The 22,760-nt window shown below is 40.0% G+C and overlaps 2 protein-coding genes across 2 annotated transcripts; both read left to right on the forward strand.

Annotated features, from left to right (window-relative positions):
• The first annotated feature begins 869 nt into the window (after window positions 1–869).
• Window positions 870–4,524, forward strand: cnep1r1 (CTD nuclear envelope phosphatase 1 regulatory subunit 1). Its single transcript, XM_061711099.1, has 6 exons — window positions 870–974; window positions 1,394–1,465; window positions 3,125–3,198; window positions 3,793–3,902; window positions 4,025–4,079; window positions 4,165–4,524. Exons 1-6 carry the CDS (start codon window positions 950–952, stop codon window positions 4,204–4,206), a joined length of 378 nt encoding a protein of 125 aa, XP_061567083.1. The 5' UTR covers window positions 870–949; the 3' UTR covers window positions 4,207–4,524.
• A 65-nt stretch (window positions 4,525–4,589) lies between these two features.
• Window positions 4,590–21,488, forward strand: heatr3 (HEAT repeat containing 3). The gene is made up of 15 exons (XM_061711112.1): window positions 4,590–4,907; window positions 7,297–7,469; window positions 12,176–12,263; window positions 12,496–12,590; window positions 13,645–13,754; window positions 15,300–15,440; window positions 16,168–16,460; window positions 18,320–18,410; window positions 18,608–18,762; window positions 19,320–19,402; window positions 19,514–19,650; window positions 19,783–19,871; window positions 20,381–20,524; window positions 20,594–20,770; window positions 20,955–21,488. Exons 1-15 carry the CDS (start codon window positions 4,758–4,760, stop codon window positions 21,066–21,068), a joined length of 2,040 nt encoding a protein of 679 aa, XP_061567096.1. The 5' UTR covers window positions 4,590–4,757; the 3' UTR covers window positions 21,069–21,488.
• Window positions 21,489–22,760: the final 1,272 nt, after the last annotated feature.

Below are 22,760 nucleotides of genomic sequence, written 5' to 3' on the forward strand. Positions count from 1 at the left end.
CAAGAACATCTGAAACAACCACAACCAAATTCACTCTATCCAGATGGCGCAATTTAACTGGATAGTTTTTTTTGAAGGCCGAAATGAAATAGAGTAAAGAGGCTGTTTTTAAAATGTAAGGAGTAAAAAGTACAGATAATTGCGTGAAAATGTAAGGTGTAAAAGTAAAAAGTCGTCTGAAAAATAATTACTCCAGTGAAGTATAGATAACCAAAATTTCTACTTAAGTAAGGTAACAAAGTATTTGTACTTCGTTACTTGACACCTCTGCTCATAGAGTCTCAGAGTAATCAACCAGTGCAATAATAATAATAATAATCATCATCATCATCATCATCATCATCATAATGATAATCATAATAACCACAATCATATGCTGTAACAATGCACCTGTCAATAACCATGTCTACCTCATACTGCTGCACCTTTCACTTTTTTTTAAATTGTATATATGTTAATAAGAGCTGTCATTTGTCTATTTACTATACAGTGAGCGAAATAACCGGAGTCAAATCCCCTGTCTTGTTTGACCTGACTTGGCCAATAAACCTGATTCTGATTTTGATTCTGATATTAGGCACTTATTTACTTCTTTGTAGCCAAAATGGTTCTGACCAAAGACATTTGTGGGGTTTTTTTGTGTTAAATTGCACGTCTGATAATAAATTGATTTAAAAAATAATTAATGAATCATATATAAACATCTTCTGGGTCCAATTTTCTAGATTAAGAATGAAACACCGCCAACTATAGTCTCGTGATGCAAACTGAGGTATTTATAAAATAACAGAGGGCGGGGCATCAGCTTTGGAACGCCCCTCTTGTGCTTGTTCGTCCAATCACAGTGTAGTCCCGTCCTTGGCCGACGCTGATTGGCTGGCCGGCCTGTCCGTCAGCGCTCAGCTGAACGGAAGCGAGGGGCAGCAGAAGAGTGTTGCGGTCAGCAGAGATGAACTCTTTAGAGCAGGCTGAAGGTAACCAACACACCAACCACCTCTACTTACTTCATTTTTAAATCCTTTCAGCGTCAAACTCGCAAGTTACGGGAAGATTTCCAGATAAACGTCTCTAGTTACGGTTTTACATTTTGTCTGCACTTTACGTCAGTCGTCTAATTCTCTCGCGATATTTAGCACGTGTGCTAACCTTTCTGTCGTTTTAGTCGCAAATATGTTCATATTTTACTCTCAATTGACGCTTCATGGCCGTAACACAATGCCAATATGGATATTTAACTGTACTCTTAATGCCGGGGCTGTGAGTTATCAGTTTACGTGAAATAAGCCAATGATGACTTTTCAGAGCTCCAGTTTCCTGATGGTTGGTCTGACAAAAAGGACATTAAACAGTAAACTAAATCTAAGTTATGGTGTTTTAATGTTTCGTTCAATAGATCTAAAGGCCTTTGAGAGAAGACTGACAGAGTATGTCTCCTGTTTACAACCTGCGACGGGCAGGTGGAGAAGTGAGTACATGTTCACCTGGTGAGAGGATGTATGAGTTGGCATGGCAACCACTTTCATTTTTTAACCCCAAATTATCTTTTTTTTTTTTTGTCAAATATATTTTATTGAAGAAAATCTTTGAGCTGTAGGACATTAACGCAGTGTAAGAAGAACAGAAAGAAAACAGAAAAGATAACATCACAACAGCTGGTTATCTATAAGACAAAGGTCTACGTATACTATGTTAAATTTTCTGAGAAATATACTGGTGACACGCTCTGCGAAACAACTGTATGACAGATTACATTATCATTTTGCTCACCATGGGTACAATACAAGAATCACATCAGAAAGCAGGTTCATACTACCAAGGGTGAGAACAGGTATGATTCAGACAACTTTTTTTACAGAGCCATGGTTGGCTGGAACTCTATACCAGTTTATATTTCACAAGCAGGTAGCAAAGATTGGTTTCAGTTGAAACAATATCTTTTAAAATGTAATGAATGATGATTTGTCATTTAGAAGGAACAAAGTGAAGGTTGAATATAATTATAGGTAGTGTAAACCCTATCATAATAAAGGTGAAAAGTGGTCAAATAATTCTAGATAAGGTAATTCCAGGCAGGTATTGGTTATAAAGGTGTTTTATTTGATTTCATTTCTATGTATGTATGTCTGAGAATGATGGTGATTTAGTTATCCTCTGTATAGATTGATATTAAGGGAGTTGTCTATTATTGTTTTGTTTTGTCATGTATAATGTATGTCTGTTATGTATCAAGTGTTAATTTGTGTGTTGTGTGTATGTTGGACCCCAGGAAGAATAGCTAATGCTGTGGCTAATGCTAATGGGGATCCTAAATAAAACAAACAAACAACACATGATAGACAGGTACATAAGAGAAAACCTCCCATCACATCCACCCACCCTTCCACCTATTCTGCTCACTACACAGTGTGTAACAATACAGGTAACGATGGAAAATAATAATTTTGATAAGACAGAGTGGAAAATACTAGTGGACGACTTACTACAAAGAGTGTCCACTATGGGTTATTTGTCAGGTAGTGGACGAGGGGCAAACCAGATCTTGTCAAATTGCGACTCTCTTTTATTCAAAAAAAAAGTATTTTTTCAAGTTGATGAGTGTTTGTCATTTATGTGAGCCACAGCTTATATGTAGGAACTTCCCTTTTCTTCCAGAAAGTCAATATTCATTTTTTGGCTTTAATCAGACCGTAGGAGAGAAGTTGGTTCTGTGCTCTTGTCAATGTTTGTACAGATTCCGAAATTCCCAGTATAACCAAGATAGGATCAGGTTCAATACGGGTACCAAGAATCTCCCAAATTATCTTTTAGAACTCTACTTTTCAATATCAGAAGAAAAGATTGACATTCCCTTAGCTATGTCACAGCATCAGACCACAATGTGTGTACATATTTAGACATTGGACAATTATGAATTATGTCAATATTAAGATTTGCATTTAATAGATAATTACAATATATAAAGTCTATAATTTTCTTGAGTGTTCTGTATGTCTAGGTTACTCACTTTCAGGCTGTAGCGTGCAGATCTATATGAATACATCAGTTGTAAAATCTGACAACAAAGATCGACAGTGTATTAATAAACTATTTTGCTGCTAGGTCTGATTATCATGTTTTGTTGCAGTGATTCTGATTGTGGTTTCTGTCTGTACGGCTACTGGGGCGTGGAATTGGTTGATAGACCCCGACACACAGAAGGTATGTATCGTGGAAAAGCGAGCAGCATATAATACATCTGGCTCCACAGGACACTTGGTAGAGTAAATAGGAAGATAGGTGAAAACATCCACACTAATGGATTTTATTCAAAGTTTGGGGATTTTATAATGAAGAATTAATTAAAAGAGCTAGCGGTATCCAAGTAAAACCAGGGCAGGCCAGAGTTACATACAATGCTGAGCTGAGTATTCATTGATGATATCAGTCTAGGATAGATAGATAGATAGATAGATAGATAACTTTATTCATCCCCAAGGAGAAATAGATATAGATAACTGTATTCATCCCCAAGGAGGGAGAGATAGATAGATAGATAGATAGATAGATAGATAGATAGATAACAGTCCGGTATAAATACAATAGAAAAATATAATAAAAAAACAAACAAAACTAAGATAGAAAAGAAAGCAAACTTGGAAAAAACACAAGATAAATAAATAGGATAAACAGGCCGATTAAGTCCAGGTGTGTGATTGTAGCTCTGACTGAGGTGGATGAGTCATATGGTTTAAGAAAAACAAAGCAAAATCTTATATTTGAAGCATGGACCTCTTTTCCCATGTTGCTCTGCAGGTCTCCTTTTTATCATCACTTTGGAATCATCCCTTCTTCACCATCAGCTGCATCACTCTAATAGCCCTCTTCTTCGCTGGGATACACAAACGAGTCGTAGCACCATCAATGTATCCTTTTTTCCTGCAGTAAACAGGAAGTAGCCTCCTCGACCTGGCTCAGGGTAAAGCAACTGAAACCACCAATTCTCGTTCACTTTGCTGGTCGCTCTCCTTGACCTTTGCCCCTCTAGAATTGCTGCACGTTGCCGCACAGTTTTAGCAGAATACAACATGTCCTGTGATGACGTGAGTGAGGTTTTTTTTCCTTTTTTATATGATAAATAAACTTATGTCTGTATTTTCTTTTAAAATGCCATTTCTCTTTTCACAGACGGGGAAACTCATTCTCAAACCGCGACCACACATCCAGTGAGGACATTCTGGCGTCTCTATTCAGCCGAGTCTTGACTGACAGCAAGCGCTCACAGTGTCCCTCGTCCGTCGGGTGCCCTGCGCAGCATGGAGATGGATTTTGTTCACTTTAGGAACGAAGAAACGAACTAATTGAGGCTTTTAACAGTGTCCCCCATGTTGTTGCCATTGAAGCTGCTGATCTGCTCACATAACCTTCGATGTATTTTACACATTCAGTGTGAGTGCAGATGTTTTTTTTTTGTCTGTTTCTGATTTCAGCATGTATTTTATCTAAATGTTTCTATTTTTAAAGTTATTTACACAATAAATAGACCAGGTGTGACAACGTGTGGTTTGTCTGGCTTTTGCGACGTCGTGAGCGACTTTCCGGCAGCAAGGACGGCTTTACGGCAGGGAAGAGCTTCCACATGGCCTCCTCCTGCCGGGCACGTAGTGGCGTGAGCGTGCATGCGTGAAGCTCCGCGGGTACCAGGTACCAGGTTCAGCTTCAGGGGCTAAAAACACGCAGGAAAAGCACAGTTTGAGGCGAGCAGCCGCGCGTCGGGGCAGATGGGGAAGAGTAAAAGCACGAGGTTCAAGCGGCCGCAGTTCAGCTCGGTGGGGCTGCCGGTGCGAGCCGCCAGGGAGGCGGACTGGGACGAGCAGGAGCTCGGGGAGGACGAGGAGGACAGCTGCCCCGCCGCGGAGCTGCTGGAGAAGGTGGGGACCCCTCTCCACCTGCACACCTGTAGAGAGTTTGGGATTTAAAAATAAGAGACATTTTCACTCATGTGGCTCTGTGCTGCTGACAGACATCCCCCCCCAGACCTGTCAAGTTTGGCATTTAAAGAGCCCAACCGAGGTCCAGTATTACATTTTAAGACAGGTTTACAAGAAATCTAAAATAATAACTTACTTGTCAATCACTTACAAACTACAATTATGTGCTCAGAATCTCATAGGTCTACAATTTGTTGACACTGAAATGCTGTGGACATTCCTGTGTATGTGATTTCTATAATAGAGCCTAAATGAAAACACAAAATGGAATTAAAGTACACTTATTTATTTAAAATATTTTCAGTTTCTAAACACATTGTCTTCAAGTGAAACATTTACATTTTCTTTCACCCTAATGTTAGGTTTGCAGACGATAAACAGTTATTTTATTTATTTATTTCTCAGGACATATACATATGTAAATGTGCCAGATTGTAGCACAAGGCGAGTTTCCATCTGTAGTCCAATATAGGCAGGTAAGGTGTTAAAAGCAGAAAAGGTAAAAATGCAATAAGAAAAAGAAAACAGAAACAAAGACAAGTACAATTAGTAAAATGAGAATGATAAAAAAAGTTAGTAAGTAGGAGGAGGCCCAAACAACATTAGGTGTGTGCACACATTTGTTGACCTCTGAGCCACATTTTTATCTGGTTTTTAAAAGTTGTTAAAGAGGGGCATTCCCTTATGTGTACAGGTATAGAGTATGGGCTTTGTTAGTGGGTCCTATGTTTGGCTCCAATCTGTTCATACAAGCCCCTCTTTGATTTTTTTTCTCAAATAGCAAAAATGTAGCAGTTAAAGGCTTCTTCTTACCAGATTGCTTTCACTGATACCTGACTAGGTAAGGAAGATTAGACATAGTAGACCTATAATATATGCAAACTTTACCTGGCAGAGTTTGCAGAGGGCCTTTTTTTAAGTAGTTCCACAGAAAAGCTTGATTTTATCTCTATTTTAATAAAGCCTAAATGAGAACACCAAAGGGAATTAAAGCACAATAATTTATTTTAATTATTTTCAGTTTATAAACATTGATTGTCTTCAAGTGAAATATTTACATTTTCTATGAAGTTGTCATTTTCACTCATGTGGCTCTCTGGCATTCACTGACTGATGACACAGACGCATGTTTCTGTGTCTCTAGCTGAAATAACTTTCAGATCTCGTAACTGAGCCCCAGCGAGAACTGCCACCCAGACTACAGCAAGTGGCAGGTCTCGCGAGGCTAGTGAAAATTCACTTTAATACAAAATAACAAAATTAACTGAATAAAATAAGTATCTTTCTTAAACAGAAACCTGTCCTGCTTAACCTAAAATTGTATACATTAACAGAAAACAATAGAAATAAAGCAGAACATCCATTCTGTAATAGTGCACATTTTTAGTGCAATAACAAAAGTGCAAACAGACAGTCTGTAGAAAACTTGTAAACATATTTGTGCCTCAAAGGCCATGACTGTAGGCTACAGTTGTAGTAAAACAGAAAAAAATAACAAAAAATTAACTCAACAGCTCAATGGCATTTTCCGTTGGCATTTTATGACTATTTTTTGACTCACAGTAATATGGGACAAAGTGCGTCCCTTTTTCAGCTCAATACAGGACGCGTACTTTAGTTTATAAATGTGGGACAATTCTGTTTTTCAAGGAACGGTTGGCAACCCTATTGACAGGTATGGACCTGCTGTGTCCAACACTTTTTAAAAAAAATTTGTATTGACAGATATATACAGAAAAGGTACAAAACTTCAAGATAAATTGCAGTTACAAATTAAGGACAGTAAATTATATATCAAAATAAAATAGAAGGCTTGAGGAGGAAAAATGAATAAAAACAAAAGATCAGGAAATATATTTTTCACATAGGCTTCTCGTTTTAACCGCTTTGGGGTTTATGCTCTGTTTAAGACTATCTGAATACGATATTAATATAGCTTTGAGAACAATTATATTTGGACGTTGGCTAGCAAATTTAGTACAGTGAATATGATATTTAGCAATAATTAAGAGAAGGTTGATTAAATATACTTTTTCTGGGCTTGTCATATACATTTTTGATACACCAGATGCTCAACTTAAAGGAAGAATCAACTTTAGCTTTTATAAAATTATGGTAAATCCAGAGAACATGAGTATTATGTGCAATTCCAGAATAAGTGTGATGTTGTCTCACACTCTGAGTGTGTCAATGTTTATCTTATATTTAACAAGATTGGTCTTTTACTGGATAGCATGTATTGCTGTGTCCGACAGGAGCCCGCTTTTTAACCGTAAACGTGACGTCAGTGAAAACATGGGTTTGCCACAGTGCACGTGTGTCTCCACAGCTGCAGAGCCCGAGCGCGGACGTGCGCGAGCTGGCGTGCGCCAGCATCTCCCGGGTGGTGCAGCAGAGCCAGACCATCCCCGGCCTCCTGCAGCGGGACGCAGTCCGACGCCTGGGTCCCATGATGCTGGACGGCAGCCTGGCCGTGCGTGAGACCGCTGCCGGCGCGCTCAGGTGGGTGTGCACGTCAGCAGGGAGCGTGCACGGTGCTCAGGCTCAGACTGGAATTAATTGCCCTTCGGGGGTAAATAAAGTTTATTGAATTGGAATTGGAAGAAGAGTTAAAGATTTTAGAACAAAATAATAATAATTGAGAATCGTTTCAGATTCAGACAACTTTATTAGTCCCTTTGGGAGGTTCCCTCGGGGACATCTCCATCTCACACACACAGCAATGTCATTTACTAATCAAACACCCCAAAAGCCAAACACCCATATAAAGATAAAAAAATATAAAATAAAAGGTAAAAATAAAAAGTGCGGTGCTATAAAAGAGAATGATATGGATAGAAAGAAGTGTTGTGTAATATTGCACAAAGTTATTGCAGACTGACTGACCCCCACAGTCTGTTCTTTAGTTCTTCTTGGACCTTGTGCAGGTAATACCGCCTTAAATCAGTTTATTTGGAGGATCTTCACAGCAACTATCTTCAATTGTTTGACTTGGGGTCTTTCCTGCCTTCTGTTTTTTTTTTTCTTGAGGAAAGGAAACAGAAAAGCAAATTTTGTGTTTGTAATGTATGGAAGCATATCGCAATCACATTCATTCCTTTATTGAGAGCTTGATTTAATGGGAGCAAACAGAGTCCTGTCTTTAAGCTGTATAGATGGTTTCACCATTAGTTTGTGACTTTACACAGACACCTGAGGACTACAGAGTTATTCAGATGGAAAGCCCATTAAGATCTCCTCAACATAGCAGTGTTTCTTCACAGTTGGACAGCAGTTGGACAGATATGGCTCCATGGATACAAGATGATGCATTTCAAATGCATTCAGGCAGCTTTGTGGCCCAAGAGACAACCAGGAGAGTGCTGAAGATATTTGATCTGCACGGTGTGCAGCTGAGGAGACGGAATCACCTACAGCGGCGGATGGGCAGAAGAAATTTCCATGAAAAACAAAAAATAATTATTCCTAAAAGCAGGGCCAAAAAAAATAAAATACCACAAAAAACAGAAAAGCAGGGCCAAAAAAAATAAAATACCACAAAAAACAGAAATAAATATCCAGAAAAACATCACTTTTTTTTTTCCAGTGAATGCAATATGCTTCTGTAAAAACCGTTCCAATTTTATTTTTTATGATTCAATCCACTCCTGTCAGTTTTTTATATCAAAATCCTGGCGAACAGTAAAGAATAAAAGAATAAACACACATTGTGATCCTTAAAACAAACTAAATATGACATCACTCACCGCGAAACCGTCTGGAATCATATTTCTCCAGTTTCCAGTCGGTGTAAACAATCTCCCCATCTTACCCATCTTAAACTCACAACTTTATGTAATACGTTACAAAACAACGAGATAAACATGCAGATACTTTGATAATTCTCCCCCAAAAAATAAAGTACCACGAAAAACAGAAAAAAAATTATACAGAGAGAAAAAAAGCTTTTTTTTTTCTTCAAGTGAATGCGAGACGCTTCCATAGTGATGTCCTTCTTTACCGGGGTGCAGTAAATGAATGAGTTTAGTGTTTTCAGGGCTGGGCAGTCCTGGTCCTCGAGGGCCTGTGTCCTGCATGTTTAACATGTTTCCCTGCTTCAACACGCTGGTTCTGATTAATCATCGTCATCAGCTTGTCATGAAGGTCTGCACAGCTTTGTTAATGACACAGCCGTTTGGATCAGGGTGCAGTGAAGCTGCAAACATCTGAGACATGACGGACACCAGCCCTGGACGACTAGAACTACTCGCCTCTACACTCACTCCAAGGTTCCCTCTTGTTTTCTTCTTCCACTTACAACATAGTGGGATATTGAGCTAGCATGAACAATGCTGAGACCTTTAAACCAATATTTTTACACAATCATCAACCATATTTTACTTTGCATCTGTGGCCGTTTGGAGTGTCAAAGTTCCCCCAGTGTTGTGTGCTTTTTTTGTTTGGTGACTGATTACAATTGCTTTCTAAAGAGGCTCTGTTTGTTTTTTCTGTCCATGTCACACTTTTATGTGGACTGATGAAGCTTGGTGACGGTGGACCAGAAAAGTAGATAATCAGATCTTGTGTGTACACACTATAGCATTAAAAAAAAACACATATGGTTAATATGGCACCTTGTAAATATTCAAGTTTCAGGGTTCTGCTCACCGACATAATTGTCTTGGCTGCTCGTTTTGTTTTGTGCAAACTTAGTTTTTCTTGTCTTTCCATTGCATACCGAAGACAATTTATAGTCATACTTTTCAAAAGGTTGTTCATGGCAAAACCCCCATCAGATTAGTTCATACAGGTGATATTTGCTGTCTTAGTCTTTCTTGAAAACTGCTGCAGTTTGCTCTGACTTCTGATCTGATGGGAATCCATCATTGCTGTATTAGTTTCCTGAGCTGATGACATTTAGGAAAGTTCTGCTCTTCCACTTGTATTTTGAGGACTGAGGGTCTTGATGGGATAAAGACCTGGTGACTTTCCTGGCCACAGATGCTAAATTTCAATCCGATGACACCTTTGCCTTGTGACATGGTGCATCCATCATCTGTCATGCCGAAAAATTCCTGCAGAGTTACTCTCTGTCTCGGATGCTTCCTTGGACAGAAGTGTCTCATCGTGCAAGCTCTGTCTGCACTGGAGCGGTTCAATAGTTGGCTGCTCTTTTTAAAATTCTTAATAATGTGGTAAATAATAAAAATAATTTTAGCTGCAGCTTTGTTGCCTGTTAAATCATTTAGATGCTCAACAATGAAGACTGCGTGGCTTCCTTGATGGTAACTGTTTAAACGTCAGAACACCTTCTTGAGTTGCTTCCTTTTAGAAACATCCTGGTCTGATTATTAAGTCAGAATTATTGAGCAAACTTGACTTGTTCTCGTTAACGCTACCTCTGTGATAAAGTGAGTAAGTATGGTGATCTTTATTTGTCAGTATATATTTTTTACAACACACACAGAAATATGTCCTCTGCTTTTAACCACCACTAATTAGACTGAGAAAGGTGGGCTGACATTTTTCTGGCGACCTGGGAGCAATTAGGGTTAAGGGCCTTGCTTAGGGGCCCAAAGTGGTTCATCTTGGTTGCCAACCCGGGTCCTCCAGACCCAAGCCCACCTTTGTAACCACTAGACTAAAACTCCCAATGATTGATGCTCATGTTGTGCCAGTGGCAAAATATGGATAAAATGTTTTTGTTGTGATTTAATCACATTTTTATACTGATTATATCTCTTTACAGTGTATGTAAATCACAATCACAAAATTCACCTCGCCAAAGACTGAAGCAGCAACATTTGTTAAGTATAAAACTTGTAGAACTTCTGTTTACGATTCTAGATGGATTTGCATCTTCTGTTCAGGTTTCTTGTAAAAATTAGTCGATAATTAAAGATACTAGGCCTAAAAGATGTTTCTTTGTTCAATTAGATTCCACCATTTTTCAGTTCCAGCCTTCTATCCAAACATTATCCTTTTTTTTTTTTATTCTCAAAATAAGATGAAACTGATAATAAATAATTTCAAGCATGAGTAAGCTGTTTTCAAACTAATGGGGCATGTTGAAATCTTCCCTTCGTATATTTAGCGGTTGACTGGTTTAGATGGGCATTTAAACCCCCAATGACTCGTGTGTGATGAGTAGTTATCAGCGTAACTGTCACCTGCATGTGTTCGCCAGCAGGGGGCGCCACGCTGCAATAAAAGACTAAAGCTGTGTGAAGTTGCTGTTTTGACTCGATGGATTCATGTGGTTTCATATTTGATTTGTTCACAAAGTTTCTTCATGTGGAAAACAAAAGTATAATTTTAGTATTTTTTTCCATTTTCTGACGAGGGAAACCCTCTTAACCTGTTCCTAAACTCACTTAAAAATACTTAAAAAGTATTTCCTATACCAATATTGGTATAGGAAATACTCTCTGATATTGCTGAAAATAAGGGTGTTTGTGTTTTTGAGTCACCAGGTCGAGAAGCAGTGGCTTGTGGGAGAAACCAAGCTCAGTACAACTGAATGTTTTGTCATTCGCACGAATGATGCTAAAAATAGCACAAGCAACTTTATTAATTTAAGGCATTTAAGGAGCCGTTGCTGGAAAAAAACAAAAATGTTATCAGGTCAAAGGGAAAAATGGACGAACCACAGCAGCAAACTCAATGGTTGACATTTCTGAAATGAGACAAATGTGTGAAAACTTTCTCCCCAAGATGCTTTAGACCACTTCTGGGAAATTGATCGGTTGGTAATGGATGAGGGTTTACAGACGCCGTCATCTTAACTGCCGTCTTGTTCACAGATGACACCGTCCAGGATCGTGCATCAACTAACTTCTAATAGTCAAGACTGACTGAATGTGAAAGTGAAAATAAGTTTGTAATTTGTTATAAAAACATAAATAAAGCTGAACTCTGGTTTCCGAACGGTACTCTGCATTTATGCCAAATCCCAGATACTGTAACCGGTAAAAGAAATGAGAAAACAGGTATCGAACCATTTCTAATTAATATTTTATGTCTAAACCCAGAAATCATTATTTCTGCACTTTATTCATGACTGATTTGACTGTTGTCTAATAATAAACCTTAAAGCAGGATTTATACATCACATAACAAAATAAAACAGTCACTCAGTGTATTTTTTTTTTTTTTATTTTGTGGCTCCCTCTCGAGCACACGTAATGCATCTCCTTGAATTAACGTGTGTGTGTGACTGTCTCACTCAGGAATCTGAGCGCGTGTGGAAACCACGAGGTGTGTGAGGACATGGTGAAGCACGACGTCATGACTCCTCTGACGGCCCTGCTCAGAGAGGTGAGACTCATCATGGTCCTCGTCATCAGCTGCTGCCTCAGCAATGATGACAAGAGAAAAGAGGCTGCATACACAGTGGAACAAATACAGTACATGGCATGAATCTTTATTTTTAGTCGGTACCAGCGCTTGAATGAATATTTCAAATATCTGCTCACAGACGCGTTATGTTTTCATATGAAATAGGGCACCGTGTCATTTTTATTTAACAGTATTTATTTATTTCCTCCAGTGTTGCTCAGGTTTTGACGGTGCCGCTGTGAGTGACCAGAGCAGCAACGTGGAGGTCGTGGCCAACGAGGCCATGAACCTGCTGTGGAATCTGTGGTGAGTCAGGAAGTCGTCCTTTCTGCCTTTTATTGATGTATTTGCATCAATAAAAGCAGCGTTTCTGTTGGCCAGGTAGAAGTCTATGGAGCTAGTACAGTCTCAAGATTCACAAATGCTAGACTTGTAGTCAAGGCCACCAAGACAAGACCAGAGAGTGTCAAGACCAAGACTAGTTCAGCTCAAGACCGAGACCAAAAACAAAACTAGTTATTTCCTGATCCTGCGTGAGTTGTAAAACATCAGCACCATCCTGGCTCAGCTAGTTTCCATAAGAGGTTGTTTTCAACTGCAGCTCAATAACACAGAGAAGTGGATGATGATGTTGAATTCACTATAAATGTTTTCATCCATCAGCTGAGATCAGATATGTTTGGCAACTGCACTACCGCTATTTCTACACTATTGGAGGATTGACTCCAGTGCTTTTAAGGATTGACACAACTACTAACTAGTCCCAAAGTCCTCTAACAGAATAACCAGCCTCCAACACCCCCCTCCACCTCAGAAAAGTAATATAGTAAATGTTACTGATTTAAATTTGACTTAATTTGGTGATGAAATGTGAATTTTAAATATTAAAGATACAATTATCGACTTGAAAATACATTTACCATTATATTAATCAGATTACACTGTATATCAGCATCACTGACATGGACTTAATGCTTAATCAATCACAACGATGTGCAAATATTACTCATATAGTTATTCAAACAAGGCCGTTATAAACACAAAACTGTAATTAAATACAGACACACATGCAGATGCACCAAAACATTAAATCAGATCGGCTAAATACAAATAGTTTACAAAACTGTCCATTTGTCCAAGTCTTAACAAATGCACAGGACAAACCATCCCGTGCATTTGTGAATATTGAGACGGTTCTAGCTCCATAGGGCTTTAGCAGCTTTAGAATAAAAGTTCAAAGTACTTAGAAGGAAACCCAGAAAATCTTTGACCGCCTTTGAGCTTCTCCAATAACATGAGTGAAACCGTTTATTACGTTAAGTCCTGGTTATTGATCCAGACGCGCTGTCTTGTCTTGCAGTGAGAACAGCAGCCAGGCGCTGTCTGTCTTCAACAAATCGGGTCTCTTGGATGTGGTGGTCCAGTGTCTGGAGAGACACCCACACAACGTGGAACTGGCCACGTCTGCAGGTGGGCTTCAAACGCTTACTGGGCGTCAAACCTTCTGTTTTTAAACTTCTGATTGAGATCAAGCGTTAAGATATTAAACCAAAGAAACGGTTGGTCAAAACGCACACGGACCCTGACAAACATGTCGGCTGCTTTGGGTTTATTTGATCCCAAACCAGTTTCACACCATTTCAAGTCCGAATCAGACCCTCCCAATTCCTCGACCATGTTTGAGGACTGAAAACATGCTGATAATTCATCCTTTCATGCTTCAGTGGTTCACCCTCCCACTAACTCAGAGATTTACGTTGTTGTATTTCTTTTGATACCTGTGTAGTTGCAGCAGCTAAGACCCGAGAGTCACTGACTTCAGTTTGTTGGATTCTCGTTCGCTTTTGGATTGAATGAAAGGTCAATATCATCATGACCTCATGTCTATGGAGTTATTGAGGGGATCATAAGAACATCTGCAGTGAATCGTTTTTTTGTTTTATCAAAACAGGATTTACTGACCAAATCTATTTACATTTACATGTTTGAGGCTGTAGTTGCAGTTTTTTGTGAATATTATCTCCACTTTAGGTCCTTCAGGTAAAAATGTATTGTTAAATCTCTTGACTGATGTGTGTTTCCATCCTGTATCTTCTCCACCTGGCTGTGGCCGTATCGGGGGGGGGGGGCATGCACATCAGGCGTTTATCCGCAGGCAGGGCTGACATTTGGATCCTCACCAACAACAAACTGTGCTTGTGCATAACCATTAACTTTCCTGCTGGGTCATCTAGTTCTGGAGGTCTGCAGGCCAGTCGTGCACCTGTGAGCGGCGGAGAGCCGGCTGAATCACCGCCAGTCGCTCGGCCATGTCTACGTTTTAATAGCTCAAGGGCAGTCGACACCAGCTCGAATTCCCGTCGGCGTAGCCGGGCTCTTCTGTGGGTTTGAGCATCGCTGCCATTTGAATAGTATTCAAAGTTACTGCTCGTATTTCTGAGCTTTAACCCTTAGTGACACTTCAGTAAACACGTGTTGTTTTGTTTTTGGGAGATTTTCGAGGGCTTGAAGCGCGTGTGTCGGGGGTTAAACCAGTTCGGTTGGGCAAACTAACAATTAGATTTACTCTTAAGTTGTCGAGAGAAAACCAGCTAATCTTTTAGTGAATGGTTAATACTTTTAGTTTTAGTGCCGATTTAAGAAAATGAAGGTAGAATATGATAGTTTGTTTGCTTTACAAGTGGATTTTGTTCCATGTTGAGACCCGGATCAGTCCCCCGTCTCCTGGTTCAGGTCCGTATGCTAAACTAAGATTACCAGCAGCTGTTTTGGGCTGAATAAACAAGGTCTAGATAACTGTGAGAGTGGCGCACATTTTCTATTGAACTGTCCAAGAAAATACTCGCGCGTCTTTTCAAGGTCGGATCCAGCCCATAATCACTAACGGCTCATTAATACAACACACAAGTCCATAAACCTGATTAAATGTGCGGCCGGTTTTATTATGCGTGTTGGTTTAATGTCTGAATAAGATGAATGAAGCCGTACGAGTCAGGCTGTGCCGTGTGTCCCCAGCCCAATGTCTGCACACTGTGACGGAGGATAACCCCGAGCTGCTCTGCAGCATGAACGCCGCCGTGCTGGGAGCCCTGGAGAACGTGCTGCTGTCGTCCCAGCCGGCCATGGCTCACACGCTCCTCAGGACGTTGGCTGCAGGTGCACTTTGTCCTCTTTTTTTCCCTTTAATGCTCAAACATTTTATTTTATTTTATTTATTTTTTTTTGTCTTTTATTTGGAGAAGCCTTGATTTCAGATACCGATTTACATAGCGTCAAAATCACTTCAAGTAAGTTAACATAACATTGGCATGACATTTATTAGTACTTCTGATGTCCAATTTGCCTCCTGGCTCTTCCCAGAATTTTCTTTGTAAAATATTTACATGGAACATGGAAACCTTCTCATCTCAGATATTACATACAGAAAATTACACACAAATCAGACTGAGTTAAGATCGTGCTGTAGATTATATCATATTACAAAACACATTTTGATCCCACTCCATATTTTTGTCAAGTTAGCAAAAGTCAGACCCGATGGGTTTTATGTACCCAGTCCACTTAGACATCTGGTAAAATTTCTCCGTTTTGATTTTTAGAGAGAATGACAACTTTTCCATTGCATATATTTCATATAATATTCCTATCCATTCATCTATAGCGGGGGATTCAGGTTTTAACCACCTCCTTGTAACAGCTTTTTTGCTCGACGCATTTGTTATTCCACCCCTCAAATTGGATGACACCCATATATAGAGTATCAATCCGATAAGGAATTAATGCTCAAACATTTTAACTATTGCTGTCTAAATATAGAAATCTAGGAAGAAAGTAAAGTATGATAAACTCTGTGGTTGTTTTTCATCCCCCTGGTTCTGCTCAGGTACTCTGTGGAACTCGAAGGGCAGCCTACCTGCCGCCCGCCAGGCCCAGACCCTCAACGCCGTGGTGGCCGCTTTGTCCCAGTGCCTGGACTTGGATGCGGGCTTGTTGATCCCTGAACTCAGAGAGGCAGAGGAGGTGCGCCAGAGAAAGTCCCCGCCAGCGGCGGACGTAGAAGAGCAAGCGGCGGGAGGCTTCGCTGAGGAGGAGATGGACGAGGAAGAGGAGGCACCTAAGAATAAGCGGAACGGAAAAGCTGCAGCCTCCGATAACGACCTCTCGGACCTCCTTCCCGTAAGTGGCATCTCTGCACAAGACGGGTCCCACTAAAGCACACCTGAGCGTTTTTTTGAAAGCAAGCTGAAGACACCAGAGTCTTTGCACGTGAAGATCTGGGAAAAGCAATATCAGTGGTCATTGTTCGTAGGTCACATCTTTTGGTATTTCTTAGCTTTGGATCAGATCAGTAGTGATGAATAAATGAAATAAACACATGATCACACTGATCCAATATATTGTAATGGGTCATTATGGAAAGTTACTTTTGTCCCTTTTTTATTGCTCCTTCCATTCTCATGCAAGCTGTTGCTTTTGAGGTTAAAATCCAAACGCGTCCCTCATCCTTTCGTCTGAAGAACCGGCAGATATTTTTCAGGACGTAAAAGGTTGTCTACTAGAGAGCAAAGACAAGTTCGTTTTTCCAAGTAGAAAAACGTTAAAGTCAGTTATCCTTATTAAACATGAAGATTAATAGCAGCAGACTCCAGGGTGATCAGTTTTGTCAAACACCCAGATTTTTTTTATTAATTTGATCTTCAAAAATTACAGCCTGTGCCAGGAAAAAAAAAGAGGATTGAATAAGGCTCTTACCTTAGATGGTGTACCGTTGGCTGATTTGCTGCCTGAGGTGTAGTTTTAGTCCTTATTCTGCACCTTCATGATATAAAGCTGTCTTTACGGTCAGCACTTTGAGGATTTCACGTCCCCAGTCAACATAAAACTGTTTTTTAGGGGCTCTCGCAGATGACCCGCAGTTTGAACTCTGCACGTCTGCGCTGGTGGCGAGGAAGCGATCCACTTTGGTGTTTTGAACGCCTCCTTTAGCGGCAGGTGAAAAGGCGACGCGTGAGTCACCCGTAAGCTCAAAGCCAGACTGACAGCGCAGACGAAACTGTCGGGGTCGGCGGGGGCAGATTAGGAGTACACTGAGACCAGTTCATCCGGGGACTAGCGACTGCCCCAGACCAGACCAGACCCCGGCCAGACTGAGCTGTCGCTCTCAGCTCAGTCACAGCCCGCCCCCAGATCCTCGCTGACATCCACGCTGATGTCCGGAAAACAGCATTGTGGGTTACACAATAAGGTTATATGTGTCTCTCATCCATTTGACTAGATATTATTATTATTATTATTATTATTATTATTATTATTTATGTTTATTTGATATGGACATAGCAATTACATTGGACAAACCAGACGCATTGTTTAAGTGTTTTAGCACAAGTGCTAATTCGCAACACTTGTCCATAGGCAGCTTTTGAAAATAATAGAGAGCAATAAAATATTAAGATAACAAGAATGGGGGGAAAAAAAAATAATAAAATAAATAAAAATAATAAAATAAATAAATGAAAAAAACAAACAACAAAACAATTGGAAAGGAAATCAAAGAAATACAATCAATTTTCAATTAGAAACAAAAAAAGACAAAAAAGCAAGCAGTCAACAAGTTAAGAACTGTTCATGTGTACACTGCTGACTAGATTTTAACCACTGTTTGAGTCCTTTGTTAAAAGCTTTTGTATTGGTCTCTAATTTTAACTCAGTGGGTAGTGAGTTCCAAAGTTTTGCCCCCTTTACAGATATTACATTTATAATTTAAATATTTATATCCAGAATAAATATTAAGCTGTAGTAACAACTTATCACCCAGGCAGTTGTAATTAATAAATGGGCATAACTTTCACTCAAATTCTTGACTTCAAAGCTGCACCTTTTTGAACGAGGTTGTCGGTCACGTCGCAGATGTTCAACTTGACATTCAAGTACATCAGCAGGAAGAAGTCTGCTCCAGCCAGACTGTCTGATAACAGTCCCAACTGTCATTGTTTTTGGTTGCATGTTGACTCACATGGCTCTTTATTTATGTCCAGAGGGGCAAGGAGGAGCTGAGGGAGGCAGTGGCCTTGCTGACAGCCCAGCAAACGTCCTTAGAGATCATTGTCAACATGTGCTGCTCTGACGGTGAGTGTTGAGGGCATGGGCAGCAGTGCTGACCCCCGGGCGCTTTTCATCCGATTTATTTCCTGTGACACTGCCAGCGAGTATGTGTTTGTCTTTCAAAAAGGCTGTTACAGCGAGAAACGCAACAAGAGTTCATTTGAATGCCGAGAAACGCCCTGTGTTGTTGTAAAAATGTACTCTTTTACGCCTCTGTCAAGACCCCTCTGATGACGAGTGGGATGAGGAATCGAGCAGCGATGAAAGCGACATGGGTCCGGACGGCCTTTGTGACGGAGTGTCCAACCTGATGTCTCCACTGTGCCTGTCAGCCGAGGTCCAGGGCTCCCTGATCAACCACAACATACCAGAAAAGGCAAACACCTTCCTTCTTCCTCAATCACTTCTCAACGCTGTTACTAGGGATGAGAAAAAAAGACTATTTTTATTTATCCAGGAAAGTCCCATTGAGATACAATATCTCTTCTGCCAGGGAGTCCTGGTTAAGATGGCAGCAGAAAAATAAATTCAGTTTCATATAAAAGAAAATACATACAAGGACAAGTAACTTTACAAAAAAATAAAAACACATCAAAACAAGAAACAAACAAACATAAAACATACAAGGATCAGAAAGCTAAAAAGAATTAATGACGAAGAATGACACTTGATTAAAAACAATGACATTGTTCTGTGAAAAATGATTTTAACATACGTTTGAACATGTTAAGAGAGGGTAAATATTAGTTATTAAAATCATGCAAACTAAGTAGCTAAAGGCTTATTTCTGTTTTCACCAGTTGCAGCCTAAATTATAACTGATTATGCAGCGAGTCGCCCCTACTTCCATTTCTCAAACTGCCTACCTGGGCCATGTAACAGGGATCGCTCTTTTCCATATCTTATCCGTTATTGTTATTTTCTTAATTCCAGGTTCTTAAAAAGACGGACTTCCCCAGACAGGAGGCCGTACAGGTGTGCCGTCAGAATCCCTCCTGGAAAGGCCTGACAAAGAGGTAATTCTCTGCAAGTCCCGTCTTCTCTGGGACTTCACTCTGAAACCTGCTGCATCTTCACTCGTTCAATCCCGTCAAACTCTGGTGTAAAAAAGTCTGTCCTTCGTTTAGGATGCATCGCATTCAGTCGCGGGCGCTGACGTGTCTCCACAGCATCTGCTCCGCCATGGATGCAGAGGCTTTGGGCGGCGCGGCGGGCCTGCAGCAAGCAGCCCAGCACCTGTCCTCCATGGTCTTCGGCGCTGCAGGTCTCCTTTATGTTGCGCTTTTGTTTTCATATCTTCTCCAATGTTTTTGAGTTTCTTTATACAAGGAATCGACTCATACTGAAACTGGAAAACCAGAACTGACCGTGTGAAATTGCTGTTCTTGCTCCCCAGAGATGCCCAAAGACGAGGAGTTTCTCGAGGCCGTCATCAGTGCCGTGCGCTCTCTTTTGCAGATAATGGCGTCAAAAAGCATCACTCAGGTAAAGAATGCATGTCAAAGAAAAGCCGGTCCAAGTCATATTTCTCAACTAATTGAGGTCGAGCTTTAAAATAACTGCCAGATAGTTCACGTCCATGTATAGAGGCTGCAGCTCACGTCTGTGTGCCTGCCTCATCTCTCTAACATTTCCTGTCACTAAACTAAAAAAAAAAGTCATTACAGTCACAAAATATATGAAAGAAAATGTCAAAATTCTTTATTTAGGTAAAGCAACCTGCTAAATCTTTTTAATCTTTCCTGCTATACGACCAAACAGAAAATTACAAACTCTACTCAAATTAATCACATTTTTACAGACTGAATAATAGTTGCTCTGTTCAATAAATCATATTATTGTGTTACACTGTTTTTAACTATTGTACGGCGACCTTGAGTGCTCAGAAAGGCGCCTTCAAAAATAAAATGTATTACTCCTTTTCACGGACGCGTACCTTTACATTTCTGTCAAACACAGCTTGACGTCTGCGTGGTTGCTTCTGTCTTTGTCAGTGCATGACCCCGCAGCAGCTGATGAGTCTGAGCGAAGCCGCTTCCTGCTGTGACGTCATCAGCGTGAGGGTCAACGCCGTCGCCATCCTGGGCATCACCGGCAGCACGTTGGCCAAGGAGAAGGGCACGGCAGAAACCCTTCAGGTATCCCCCCTTTTCTCCCTCCTTCTCCCAGAATGTCGGTTCTTCCTCTGATCACTTCTGCTCCTGCAGATGATTGGAAACGCCTTACTTCAAGTTGCAACGAAGGACGCCGACTTGGTCGTGAACGGAGAAGCCCTCGATGCTTTGTTCGACGTCTTTGCGGACGGGGAGGAGGCAGAGACAGCTGCTAAAAACATCAATTTACTACCTGCACTTAAGGCACTTCAGCCTGTCTTCAAGGCGAAGGTAGTAGAGATTAATTGCTCTCTTTTTTTTTTTTTTTTAAACTGATCATCACTCTTGGTGGTTGGCCATTATTTAATTCTCCCCCATTACAGTTTGCAGAAACATTTTTATCTTTTCACTACATTGTGGGATTTTTCTCCAAGTTTTGAATAACATTGCCTTTTATTTTTCTTTCCCCTGATAGATTCGTAAGGAAGGAAGAGGTAAATACAGCATTCAACAGCTGTGTGTGCTGGATAACATCAAAGGCAATCTGAGAAGATTTATTGGTTATCTGGAGAAGGTGGTGAAAAAATAAGGACATTGTTTGCTTCATACTGTGATCAATATGCAAGTGTCTGGATATAGATATATAAATATATATATATCAGCGGGAGCATAAAATGACACGATATGAAATAATATGGTTATTAAACCATCAATTATTTATGTTTATCTTCTTTTGACATTGGTTTTCCTTTGTGATGTGAAAGTGTGTTGTGAGGAAAGAGGAGTAGATTGTATTAACTAGTTAATACGTACCCCCATCACATTCACACACATTTAATGCACATCGATTATCTTACTTGAATGAATCTGAATCTGACAGAAAAATTCATCCAGGTAGGGAGAGCTTTTATTTTAGTGACCTTCATTCCCATGTTTCAGTGGGCTTTACTTCAGTCCTTTTCTCACAGTGGTTGTACCAAATTTGAGCAATAAAACACCTTCTTGTTAACCTGCTGCTGTTCTCCTTTTGTCATTTACTCAAACCAAACGGGCTCCCGGTGCGCAACGAAGGTGCATCAATCACCACGAATGTGGAGCGAGGAAGACGGTACCGATCCCGGCTGCAGTGGTGCAGAGCAATCGATCTGCTGGCGAACACCTATCAAAGGAAAAAAATTCAAACATGTTTAAGTGATATTAGATTTGAATGACAGCTTTTTCTGAGGGTAAAAAACAGTTTAAAAGGACATTTCTCATCTCTATATAAATATTTCCACTTGTGCAGAGGGGCTGAGTACAGTTCTCACCTTAATACATTTTGGTGTTAAATGCTTCTGGAGATGCTGTGTACCAAACCCCATAGTCTTCTGTTTTTAATTATTTCTGTACCTTCAGAAACCTGGGGCATTTTGCTTCCATCTCCTGCATTATATTGTCAAAATAATTCCATATAACCTCAAATAAAAAACTAAGGTAGAAATAAAGATGAAATAATGGCTGAATATTGGTTAATTTTAAATGTATAAAAGTCAATAAGCTTGAAAATATGGAAGGAAAAGTAAAGGGGAGACTGAGTGACAATGTACTGAAACATTACTCAATTCAGACAATACAATGAAATGTATGCTGATAAATTGAATACATTAAAAATGTCTTTCTGCCAATTTTAAAGATAAAAAATGTAAATTGTGGGAAATATTTTAAAATTCAAATATGAAACTGTTTTGCTCATTTGATTAAAGTTTGAAACTTACTTGTGTGCAGGTCCAGGGTGACCGGTTCCACCAGTTCTTTCTATCTTATTTAAGAGCTAAAGAAGCGTTTTCTACTTTAGGTGGTTCCACCTTCCTCTGGGGTTAAAGGTACTGGCTAGTTGGACGAATGAAGTCAGCAAGTGCACATTTGTACAGATTGTAGACTTGTTTTATTTTGGTCTTGGATGATATAATCACTGAAACAATCAGAGATTGTGATTTTAATTGCTCTCGCGCTTGCTTGAGCAATGCAGCTTGCTGCTTGCCAGTGTACTTGCTCACTAAGGCAGACATGACTGGTGAAAATGAAATGCTGGGATTACTCAACCAATCAGTTTCAAAAGTTCATGCCACACATCAAAGGTTTCACCTGACGTCAGAGGTGCGATCTCCCTGACAAGGCATGTCTTGCCTCAACTGTTATTACTCCTGTGTTTTCAAATACAACAATCCATTCATTATAAGCAGAGGTGTCAAAAGTATTCACATTCATTACTCAGGTAGAAGTATAGATACTAGAGTTTAAA

Source organism: Cololabis saira, chromosome 2, assembly GCF_033807715.1.
Source record: "Cololabis saira isolate AMF1-May2022 chromosome 2, fColSai1.1, whole genome shotgun sequence".
NCBI classification, from domain to species: Eukaryota; Metazoa; Chordata; class Actinopteri; order Beloniformes; family Belonidae; genus Cololabis; species Cololabis saira.

What these genes read in the sequence shown, in the direction of transcription:
- cnep1r1 (XM_061711099.1), top strand. Translation starts at nt 950, where the DNA reads ATGAACTCTTTAGAGCAGGCTGAAG. An exon ending in TGCGACGGGCAGGTGGAGAA is followed by an intron (nt 1,466 to 3,124) that starts GTGAGTACATGT and finishes GTTTTGTTGCAG; the next exon opens with TGATTCTGATTGTGGTTTCT. An exon ending in ACAACATGTCCTGTGATGAC is followed by an intron (nt 4,080 to 4,164) that starts GTGAGTGAGGTT and finishes CTCTTTTCACAG; the next exon opens with ACGGGGAAACTCATTCTCAA.
- heatr3 (XM_061711112.1), top strand. Translation starts at nt 4,758, where the DNA reads ATGGGGAAGAGTAAAAGCACGAGGTTCAAGCGGCCGCAGTTCAGCTCG. An exon ending in ACCGCTGCCGGCGCGCTCAG is followed by an intron (nt 7,470 to 12,175) that starts GTGGGTGTGCAC and finishes TGTCTCACTCAG; the next exon opens with GAATCTGAGCGCGTGTGGAA. An exon ending in TGGAAAGGCCTGACAAAGAG is followed by an intron (nt 19,403 to 19,513) that starts GTAATTCTCTGC and finishes TCCTTCGTTTAG; the next exon opens with GATGCATCGCATTCAGTCGC.